The sequence below is a fragment of the Gymnoscopelus braueri genome (genome assembly GCF_963280865.1).
Source record: "Gymnoscopelus braueri genome assembly, chromosome: 2".
NCBI lineage: Eukaryota > Metazoa > Chordata > Actinopteri > Myctophiformes > Myctophidae > Gymnoscopelus > Gymnoscopelus braueri.
The window spans coordinates 30,673,726-30,686,225 of NC_137604.1; the positions used below are offsets into that span (position 1 = coordinate 30,673,726).

At 43.3% G+C, this 12,500-nt stretch overlaps 1 protein-coding gene across 1 annotated transcript in view; it reads left to right on the forward strand.

Moving 5' to 3' along the window:
• The window catches only part of spock3 (SPARC (osteonectin), cwcv and kazal like domains proteoglycan 3), a 22,633-nt gene extending 10,822 nt beyond the window's left edge, over window positions 1–11,811 (forward strand). Inside the window, exons 4-11 of the mRNA XM_080419359.1 lie at window positions 1,976–2,084; window positions 3,805–3,913; window positions 4,144–4,252; window positions 5,421–5,534; window positions 7,100–7,321; window positions 7,994–8,056; window positions 8,347–8,484; window positions 9,492–11,811. Coding sequence (XP_080275485.1) covers window positions 1,976–2,084; window positions 3,805–3,913; window positions 4,144–4,252; window positions 5,421–5,534; window positions 7,100–7,321; window positions 7,994–8,056; window positions 8,347–8,484; window positions 9,492–9,673 — 1,046 coding nt within the window. The 3' untranslated portion in view covers window positions 9,674–11,811. The remainder of the gene's footprint in view (window positions 1–1,975; window positions 2,085–3,804; window positions 3,914–4,143; window positions 4,253–5,420; window positions 5,535–7,099; window positions 7,322–7,993; window positions 8,057–8,346; window positions 8,485–9,491) is intronic.
• The last annotated feature ends 689 nt before the right edge of the window (window positions 11,812–12,500 follow it).

A 12,500-nucleotide genomic window follows, 5' to 3' on the forward strand; every position in this document is an offset into this window, starting at 1 on the left:
GAGGCGGAGCAGTCCGCACAACAATATTTACGATTCTGTGCCTATCGGTACATAACTCAAACGGCGCTGAGTAGGCACAGGCGAACGTCACACCGTTCAGGACGGCAACTCGGTCGCCTTAGCTCCCTCTGTGGTCCTTCACGGGGTGACAGTTCGCCTGTGACTGCGCGCCTCCGTCAGGGTCCAAAACCAAAAGCGAAACCTAAACTGAACTATTAAGTCATGTCAGTTGGTAGGTTAGTATGTCTTGATAACACCCAATGAATGGTCTGATAAAACGTGGGTAGGTAAGTAGGTCGCCTATTTCGCCCATTCAAAGGTCTAATAAACTCGCCTATTTCCCCATTCAATGCAGATAGCATTCGAATCAGGTGGACTGTTAAGATACTTTTATTGTGTTCTGCTGGCTTTTGTTTTAGTTTCTCCCTGACACACACACACACACACACACACACACACACACACACACACACACACACACACACACACACACACACACACACACGGAGGAGGAGAAGGAGAAGGAGGAGGAGCTCCTCCTCCTCGCGAGCCTCGCTAATAAACCCTGTCTCGAAAAGCCCCGCATCGCCCCGAAGCCCCGTGCCTAAAAACGAGCGCTCTGTCTTCAATCGTACTGGTTCTCCAAACGTACTGTGACATATACACTAGATGTCAGCCTGTTGATAGATGTAAAAGATGCCAACTTAAGAGCAGCTTTTATATCCTTGCGTTTATCTTCTATCTTCTGTTTCTCGTCTAATTTATTCAAAGTATACGTCATGGAGCTTACAGCAGCACCTATACATAGTCCTACTATGTACACAAACACCTTGACGTATTCACCGTATCGTCACGTAACAGGATCACACACACACGCACACACACGCGCACACACACACACACACACACACACACACACACACACACACACACACACACACACACACACACACACACACACACACACACACACACACACACACACACACACACACACACACACACACACACACAATAACAATAGCATTAGAGAGTGCGTTGGAAGATGGAGGCAGGATAATCTGCCAAAGCTGCTCAGAGATTACAGTAAGTCTCTTTATAGCAGAGGTCAGTCACAAACTGTTCTGGGGACAGCCAAAGCGTCGGCGCTTGAACACAGGATACCATACTCAACACTGACCCTGGATCAAATACACATGGCTAGATTTGACCAGCGCCGATCACTTCCTCAACCTCAGACTTCGTGGTCTAAAATCAGCTTTCACCTGCAAAGCCAGACATGGCACTGGGCCTGTGTGATCTGACACCACTTCATATGGAGGACTGTGCGTGTTATTGCACACATAGTAATACAGTATATAGGCGTAGCATTCAATCTGGTCTGATCCGAGGTCAGAGGCTGCCTCGATAACCACTTCCATCTGTTTTTCCATTAACCGTATTACTGATTTAAGTACAGAGAAAGGGGCATTATTAATGTAGAGAGGCTGAGGATATAAAACACAAACATGCATGCACATGCCACATGCACAGGCACACACACTCACTTCTAAGGGTTGCTGCTGCCATATAATTGTTTTCTACAGCTATCCAATTCTCTCATATCTGTTAACCACTTAAAACCTCTAATCTTAGTCAAACGGACCTGAGCTGCACCATACATGGTGCGCTCTTTTCCCTTCTACACTAAATCTACAAGCTCACAATGTGTTGCATTGCGACACGTCGTGGGCTTGTAGATCAGCTGTTATTGAATGTTCCTCCCCGAATAGGGATGCTGGGGTTCAAGTGGTTAATTAACATGGAAACAAAAATTGTTGACCTAGCTAAGAGAACGTTCACACAGAGGTTTTTGCTTGCATGATGAAATACTGGCCCCCTTTCTGTCTGTCTGTCTGTCTGTCTGGCTTTCTGTCAATCTTTCTGAGTACACACCAACCAGAGCGCTCACATCACTGTCTCATGTGTTCTCCAGGCCTTGACCCAGCCAAAGACCCTTGCCTGAAGATCAAATGTGGTCGCCACAAAGTGTGTGTGGCTGAGGATCACAAAACAGCTACCTGTGTCAGCCAAAGGAGAGTCAGGTAGGGAACACACGTAAACACGCACGCACGCCCACAGGCACGCACACAGGCACGCACACAGGCACGCACAGTCGCACACACACAAACACACATGCACACACACGCACGCACGCACGCACGCACGCACGCACGCACGCACGCACGCACGCACGCACGCACGCACGCACGCACGCACGCACGCACGCACGCACGCACGCACGCACACACTCGTACACGTGTGCGCGCACGCGCACACACACACACACACACACACACACACACACACACACACACACACGCACACACACACACACACACACACACACACACACACAGTACACACACACACATTAAAATAGCCTCTCTAATATGCATCAGAGCCCTTCGTGATGAGGCCAGAAATATAACAGAACGTGCAGAAAAGGCTGCTCCAGGGCTCCTTAAATTAGGGACAAATTATCTTTCTCTCTCGCTCTCTCTCTCTCTCTCTCTCTCTCTCTCTCTCTCTCTCTCTCTCTCTCTCTCTCTCTCTCTCTCTCTCTCTCTCTCTCTCTCTCTCTCTCTCTCTCTCTCTCTCATTATTGGCCACTCCATTTTTCTCTCCCTGTTGTTCTTTCTCTCTTCTTGCACAATTTTTTCTCTCATTGACTTTCTCATGGCTCTCTGTCTCTCAGTTATCTTTTTCACATACAGTATGCTCTTTCTATGGGTGTTTTCTTATCTTATTTATGACCACACATACTTTTGTGTTTGTGTGACTACAAATACGTAATAACACACACTTCCTGTGACAAACAAATAAACAGACAGGGAGAGAGAAGAAACACACACACACACACACACACACGCACGCACACGCGCGCACACACACACACACACACACACACACACACACACACACACACACAGACACACACACACACACACACACACACACACACACACACACACACACACACACACACACACACACACAGTGTGGGAGAGACAGAGATACTATCATGATGGGCCACACCATGGAGTTGGCTGTTTTTCCAGCTGGTCTGTTGGTCACCCAGTTCTCTGGTGACTGTTGTGTGACATTACTGCTTAGTCCAATTACCCCAGCTCTGGCACAGCCCTACAATGGACACCAAGTCCTGCCAAACAATATGAAAGGACTGTGTTTGTTTGTTGTGTGTGTGTGTGTGTGTGTGTGTGTGTGTGTGTGTGTGTGTGTGTGTGTGTGTGTGTGTGCGTGTGTGCGTGCGTGTGTGCGTGTGTGCGTGTGTGCGTGTGTGTGTGTGTGTGTGTGTGTGTGTGTGTGTGCACGTGTGCGTGTATGTGTACGTGCTGCATGCATGCCTGCGTGTGTGTGTATACACATACACACTATACGCACACAGTAACACTACACTGACCTAATTTCTCATTTGTACCAACAATGCAACCATCTCCACACATAGCAGACAAATCACCCTGAACCCTCATCTGTTGTGTCTTGTGTCTGAAAGGGTTCTCATAACAGACCGATGAAATGCCAAGACGTTATCTGTCGTCTGCAATGTCCTTAAAGCCTGATTTACACCTCGTCGTACATGACGTTGGCGCGGGACGAAAATGGCCGATCTGCAAGCTCCCAACGCGACGCGGATGGGAGCTTGCAGATCGGGCCATTTTTTGGCGCTCGGCACCATCATGCGACCGAGTATGACTCCAGCTTACAGTAGTCTGTATGTGTGTCTGTGTATCTCCTGTCTAGTTTTAAGGATGCAGGTCTGTACCAGAGTCCAGGTTCAAAGTGCAAACCCTGCCCAGTGGTTCACCCCTCCCCTGTGTGTGGGACTGACGGACACAGCTACTCTACCAAGGTACACGCACGCACGCACACACGCACGCACGCACGCACGCACGCACGCACGCACGCACGCACGCACGCACACACACACACACATCTGGTTATTTACAGATCCAATTTCCATTACTCATGATGAGACAGCTGCCTCCTGCCTTATCAATCTGTTGTTCTTCAACCTCCATCTCTCACTCTCTATCTCTCTCTCTCTCTCTCTCTCTCTCTCTCTCTCTCTCTCTCTCTCAGTGTAAGTTGGACTACCAGGCGTGCATTACTGGAAAGAAGATCGCCGTGAAGTGCTCTGGCATGTGTCCCTGCCCCGCTCAGCAAGAACAGAGCAGCCCAGAGAAGAAGGGTATGCACACACACACACACACACACACACACACACACACACACACACACACACACACACACACACACACACACACACTCACACACTCACACACTCACACACACACACACACACACACACACACACACACACACACACACACACACACACACACACACACACACATGTGCACACTGTAATCTGCGATGCTTGATCCAAGAGTGATTAAGCCGTTCTCATACTTCAAGGCCAGCTCAGTGGCCTTGTGGTTAGAGGGTCCGCCCTGAGATTGGGAGGTTGGGGTTCAATTCCCCGGCCGGGTCATATACCAAAGACTATAAAAATGGGATCCAATGCCTCCCTGCTAGGCACTCAGAACCCAGGGTTGGATTGGGGGTAAGTCCCTGTGACATACTGTACTAGCGTCATGTCCAGGTGGTGTACTTGTACATCATGGCTGAGGGTCGTACTTGTACATCAGGCCCACTCACACTGCAGAAACGGGAGATAGACATATGTCCTATGGTTCGGGAACCATTGTTTCCCAAGGCTACTTACTGTATACTTAAAGGTACTGTAATAGCTATACAGAGTTTGTTCAGTAACAGAGCGAGGTCCCCCCATCTCTCCAGCTCTTTAGTAAACAGAAAATAAATGTTCGGGATACCAATACCAATCAGGAGAGAGAACCCATGCATTATACAGGATAAACACGTGAAACTGGAAGTGATTAAACAAAAAGCCAAAATTGGACCTGGAACACTATAAAATTGAAGTTGATAAATGGGATTCTCCCATTTCCTGATTGGATCAAATTGTTATCTCACCAGAAAATGTATTTTGTGTTTACTAAAGTACTGGAGAGACGGGAAGACCCCTGCTACTGAACAAACACTCAATGACTACTTTCAGAATATAGAACTATACATTTTTTTACAAAAAGGTGAAAATAGCAGATCTACAAGCTCACAATGTGCCGCGACTCACAATGCGAAGCATTGTCAATTTGTAGATCTGCTATTTTCACTATTTGATTTTCTTTTCTAAAATGTTTGACAAATTTAGAAAATGTGTCCAAAATAGGGACACCAGGGTTAAGGTGGTTAAGGACCACACCCCTTCCTTACCCTTTGTGATGTGTGTACTACAGTGTGCGTGGAGTCAGACCTTTGTGTTGTGTGTATTACAGTGTGCACGGAGTCGGACCTGAAGGAGGTGGTGAACACACTGAGAGACTGGTTCAGGGTTCTGCACGAGAATGGCAACCACAAGAGCAGCAAGATCCAGAAGCCTGACAAGACCAGTAAGTCAACTGGTATTACAAACATGCCACCTGTTAATAGGGTCTTGTATTTGCTCCAGAGATCTTGGCTGGTCGTATTGTCATACATATAAACAATGCTTCTGGGTCAAATACCTCTGTGACGTCTTTTATTTTATTTTTTTGTTTTATTTGTCAAAAAGGCACATAATATGTGTGCATTTTATGAAAACTTAAAGAAAGCATTTGGCATTTACCTGGACAAATGAACCAAAATAAGAGAACTCTGTTAGTAACTGTAAAATGTTCAGGAAAATGTTTTTCCATGACAATCACCAGCCAGAGTATTGCCAGCATTAACCGGGTTAAGGTCGCATTTTATGGGCTTTCCCACTGCATAGTACCATCTCAACTCGACTTGACTTGCTTTATTTCTTTTCCCACTGCAGATACTGTAGGATCCCCTCTGGGTAGCTGGTCATTTGACATCCAATGCTAAAGTTAAAGCTAATGCCAACGTCCGGGGACCCCCAGGGGTCCTTGGGGGGGTTCCAGGGGGTCCCCAGCAAAATGTGTTAATATAGCATCACAATAATCTTTACCTTTTATACTTTGGCTATTCAAAAATAGCAGATATACAAGCTCATAGCGCGGCACCGAGTGCCGCGCTATGAGCTTGTAGATCTGCTATTTTTAAGCGAAGATTTGTAACTCAAATCTTTGCTTCTGGGGGTCCCTGGAACAAAATATTTGAGATGGGGGTCCGTGGCTAAATACATATCATTTTGGGGGTCCTTGGCATGAAAAAGTTTGAGAACCACTGACCTATACAGTCCAACAAAAAAACTGTTTCTAATAACATTTTAGGGGAGAAGTAGGCAGTATTATTTTATTTCACAACGACTAGTTTAGTAAGAAGTCGTTTTGCACACCTACTTGATAGGACAGGTGTGTAGGAGTAGAACTGCCAACGCATAAGAAGACAAAATAGAATCTGTCTTCACTTAAAGCAACTATTTAATGCAAAATACTTCTATCTGGACTCTATACTGTATGACTGTCTACTAGGTGAATCAGATACCTGATGAAGGTCAGTGCCACCGAAACGTAATTTCTGCATTACATAGTTCCTGTAAGTCAAGACAATGTGCAGGACGTTTCCTTCTTCTTACAAGGAGCTAACATGCAGTATAAGGGAATGACACTAGTGACGATCCTCTCTGACCAATCAGTGGTCTCGACACCAAAAAGGCATCAGGTACCAGGTACTTTTTCCCAATGTAAAACCAAAAAGGCGAGTAGAGTCGAGTCGAGCCGGTACCATGCTGTGGAAAAGCACCATGTGCGTGTGTTTAAAGCCTGTCACAATTATTATAATCAAACAAAAATAAAAATTGTATTTGTTCCAATGTTCAATGCCAAAAACGCAATTAAATCGTTAATCGCAATTCTTTGTATGACAACTAATCACGTAAAGCGTCATGATCGTGACAACCCTACATGTGTGCCCACTGGCAAACACCTGCCTACTGGTGGTAGTTGATGAAGAGCTGTACGGATCGTTCTACCACTCTTTCCATCTAACCTCCCTGATGTTTGACCTTCAGAGTTCGACGTCGGGGTGTCGCCTACCTGTAAGGACCCGCTGGGGTGGATGTTCTCCCGACTGGATACAAACTTTGACGTTCAGCTGGACCAATCGGAAATCAAGAGCCTGTACCTGGACAGGAATGAGCCGTGCTCTGACGCTTTCTTCAAATCCTGTGACACGCACAACGACAAAGTCATCACCAGCTCTGAGTGGTGTACATGTTTCCAGAGGCACACAGGTAAGCACACAGGCTATGTGTGCAGGAGTACAAGCACACGCACACGCACACGCACACGCACACGCACACGCACACGCACACTCACACACACACACACACACACACACACACAGCCAGGGAGTGAACCGGGGACCTTCTGTTTCCCAGACAGTGTCCATGTGTCAAAGTGTCCCTGAGCAATACATTTAACCTCAGTTCTGCTCCCCATACTGGTTGATATACAGTAGGCCCCATTTGTGACAGATAACATTTTCTGCCATAGTGCGTTTTCTTCATAACACACTTTTTGCTACTTCTTCTACAGATTTTGTCCAAAGCTCACAGAAATCGGTACACATTATCTCTGGGGTCATGTGATCAAGTTGTATGACTCTGATTTGTCAGATCCCATTCTATTGCCTTTCAATGTTTGCGGGCCCTGGTAGGCAACCCGGCCTGGTGGAGACCCGAGGAGCACACTTTTCTAGTTATTATTATTATTATTATTATTATTATTATTATTATTATTATTATTATTATTATTATTATTATTATTATATGAGACGTCTTTATGGTTTGATTTATTATAATCCTTGTCCACAGCAGTCGGTGGACAAGGATTATTGGATGCAAGGTTCACACAAAGACACAAGTCAGTTCTGTATGATTCATGATTTGTTCTCTTACTTTCAGACTCACCATGTAAAACAGAGCTCTTCAATATCAACAAAAAGCAGGCGGGGAAGAAATTGCTTGGTGAGACACACACACACACACACACACACACACACACACACACACACACACACACACACACACACACACACACACACACACACACACACACACACACACACACACACACACACACACACACACACACACACACACACACACACACACATACACACACATTGAACACACATACACATTCGTACATTTATCATGATGATTACTCATTTGTGTGTGTGTGTGTGTGTGTGTGTGTGTGTGTGTGTGTGTGTGTGTGTGTGTGTGTGTGTGTGTGTGTGTGTGTGTGTGTGTAGGCCAGTACTTGCCATCCTGTGATGAAGAAGGTTACTACCGGTCCCACCAGTGCCACAGCAGCAGTGGTCAGTGCTGGTGTGTGGACCGCTATGGCAATGAGGTGTCTGGCTCACGTACCCATGGCGCTGCAGACTGCGGTAAGCAGCATTGAAAGGGACAGTGTTGGGCAAGTAACTTTAGAATTAGTAACTAGTTAGTTACTAGTTACGGCACTCAAAATGTAACTTAGTTACTAACTTAGTTACTTCATTATAAAAGTAACTAGCTACTAGTTACTTTTGCTTTAAACTTATACTTAGATGGCTCAGTATGGAGGCGCGTTCCTGATCAAGAAAGTGCCTCCATGTTAAATTAGGCGCAGGCAGGCTGGCTTAAAAGGTTGTGTCATCCCATCGATTAATTTTTCATGTCGTTATCTTATGACGTGAAAAAGTGTCAACTTCTCATTGTATAAACCTCATAATGAGTGCATTTCTTTAAAATGTAGTCATTTTCATTAAAAAATGGGTATGTGTGTGGTCTCGCATAGCCAGACGATCAGAGATCTATTCTCCGCCTACTGAAACGTCTGGGGACATCTAAATTGTCAATGGAGTGGTTGAAACTTGGTGGAAACAATTTGAAAAATAAAACAGCAACAGCATTGCAGAACCAATGCAAAGACTTTAGGGTGGTTCTTCATATTCCTTCGTATGCGGATTGGTTTTCAAAGCTGGTCTGTTTTAGCCCCACATTGAATTTAGATCACCCCAGACGTATTCCAATATGCAATGTGTATGTTCGTTATTTAATAAATTTCTTTAGAAAAGAAGGGGGGAAATTGTCTTAAAGGAGTAGTTGATCCAAAAACTGAAACATTTTCACTTGAACACCTGCATGAAGCCTTGAATTCATGGAGATTTTTTAGTTTTTGTCGCATTCCTGAGCCAATAATTCGATGACCAGTGGAATACTCAATTGAGTCTCTGTCTACTGAGCAGCCAACCGGTCATCGAATTATTGGCTTAGGAATGCGACAAAAACAAAAAAATCAATTCAAGGCCTCATGGGGTGTGTAATTGATAGAAAATAAGTATTTATTTCACTATCTAAATGAAGTTTGAGCTTGATGTATTATTCTCCGTGTCATGGTTGCATACTGTAGGTGTGGTCCTGGAATCGTCTGGAGATCTCGGGAGCGGAGACTCTCTGTTCAATGATGACGACGACGATGAGGTGGAGGAAGATGAGGAGGATTCTTTTGTCCTGAATGACCAGGCTGGGGTTGATGATGACGATGACGAAGATGAAGACGATGACGTGGATAATGATGAATATTTGTCATAATTTGAAAAGAGAAATAACAAAAACAAAACAAAACAAAAAAAAGAAAGCGAGAAAACTGTTTGTTTGGTCAAACTGCACGTTCCTAGGTGACTCTCCAGGCAGATACTTAATCATACTAACAGCCTATGGACTACTTTCTGTGTACCGTTTGTTCATAAGTAAACACCAATATCCCTGGTAAATGTTAACGATTGCTCTTCCTGTCTAATCTAAGATGAGATTGGTTAATGACACTTGTCCACTCGCTTGTCAACCGATCCAACGACACAAGGACTCATATAGTATTGACAGCCAATCCGGTGCTTTGGATACAGTCACATGTGCAACGACGTCTCTCTTTATTGGACAGTCCACGTCTTCTAGTCCGTCCTGTTGCAGCATTCTCATGCCTGAGTGTCCTGATGCCTGAGGCACATTGTTAAAGAGATTTATCTTCCTCTCCTTTGTTCTCTCGTCTTCCTCCTCCTCCCCTCCCCGTTATTCCTTATCTAATGTTCCTGTCTATAGGTGGGATGTTGTTGATGATGTAGATAAGAGAATGAATATTGCACTCTTCAAGTTTCTTTTGATCCCAATTTGCCAACAGTGTGAAAAAACGAGATAAGATTTAGATGTGCTTCATTAGAAGAGTTTAAGGCGAACATGCAGCGTGACTTTAGGTAACCGGTCAGAACAGACATGGCTAGCTGTTTTCACTGAGACACAAATCAACACAAAACATCTCAAAGGGCCTTGCGTCAGGAAAAGCCAAATTAATTAATATAAGAAAAATATTGTGATGTTGAAAAAAGTGTTATCTATTTTTCTATTGCATCATTTCATAAATGCAAAAGATCAAACTGATTTGGTCATAGCATGTCCTCTACTGAGTGTTGCAGTTTCACTCTGTAGACCTAAATGTTAAACTTTTGTGGAGCTCAAAATATTATGGAATTTAGAGCTGAAATGTTCCCTTGCGCATGTACAGATGAAACTACACTTAGTTACAAACTGCTATAGCCACGATACTTTTAATGTGATGTGTGAAATGAAAGTACACACTGACCCGTTGTCCCTCGGTGAACTCATTGTAGCTCATTGTAGCTCAGCATATGAGGTGGATTTAATGTGTAAGATGAGTTGATTTGAGAATACAGTATTAGGTCAAACAATTCAGCATTTATTTTACACACATTCAAACTGACAGAGTTGCACACTGCAGACCTGCTGAGGGTCAAGCAAGTATTTTGTATAGAGTAAGGTGTGCCTTTTACTGGTGAGGACTGATATACAAGAAACAGCATGCATACCGGACCTGACTTAAGCCTGTCATTACTCTTCATAAGAGCGGCATTTATGTCATAAAACAGAAGAAAATGAATCTGGAATTATCTTGTTTTTGGTAAGCTCAGTGTGTATTGTCATGGCTTGTGTTATATTTTGTTTCTCTTATGACGGCGTTGTAGAGGCCTGGCCTCTATGGCACCTCTTTTGAATTGTTACATAGACTAGCTCGAATATAGAGAAGCACAGAGATACTTAACAGTTAAAGTGTACAAACACGTATTTAGATTCTGCTGGAGTTGGAAACATTTTATATATTAGTACAGTGGCTAGACGATGCTTTGGTTTAGACAGCTTTATAACAAAATATGGTCATCTTTACAGTGTTAGCTTTCATTTTTATTTCAATGCTTGATTCACCCCTGATTTGCAGTAAGTTCTTAAATGTGCGTGGCGGGAAAAACTTTGGATTCAGACTCCAGATTGATCTATTCTTGATACTGTCTTCAAGTCTTGGAGTAAACAAAGAAATGCTTGTTTTAGGTCAGTATTCTACTGCTCTCAATTTAAACCAAGCATCTTATGAAATTCCAAGTTAAGACCAGAAAAGAGCAAGAGTTTTTTTTAATGAGGATGTTTTCCTTCCTCAATATGGAATTTCAATGAACCCAATCAAGTGTTTGAAATAAAAGTATGTTGTTTTTGGTGGTGATGACATGCCCATTGTAACCTCTGACACCATAGTTATTCTGAACAATTCCACGCGCTCATGACAGGTGTTGATAGTATTGTTTAAAGGTTATGATACAGATGCATTTTTTTACAGTGTATGTATGATTTGCGGAAATAAAAATAAAAATATACTGACCAGTAAGTTTGCCATAGAGTTATTAGAGTAATTTGGAAGCGAAAGAAGTAATTTCCAATTGGCCGGGCTTCATTTCCATGTGGAATGTTTCAGTTCTGTATTTTGTGCTATTAAGGCTGCTACTATCTTATTTTTATGTAAATGTATGTTTAATTTAGCAAGCCAGCAGCTGTTAGATACCAGCACACATATAATCTTGCTTAGAAAGGCATATGAACAAATACATATTGAGTATTGACACTTCATGTAACACTTTTTAAGCAATGTGATCTTAAATCTGCATGCATACTGTAGCATTATGTAAAAATGGTATAGGACACTAAACTGATCTGTAACTATACCTAGTAACAAAGCCAAAGTGCAGTAACTACGTTTTTGGACACACTGACTTATTTGTGTATCCCAAAGGTCAAATAAGCCTTCAGGATTTTGGGTGATAAACAATTCCCTCAAGAACAGATATATGCAATTAGTGTAATATCACTTATATGCCGATAACCCATTTGGCTGACCAATTGAAACACTTTTAAACCCTTTTATCAGTTAAACTATTTGCATAGTTACTGCACTTTGACTTTGTAGGGCAGAGTAGACCTACACAGTAAATATCTTCAGTGTTAATTTAACTCAAGTACAAATACAAGTGTTACAGATCTATTTGATTACACTTATAAGAGTTAAACAAACACTCAATTT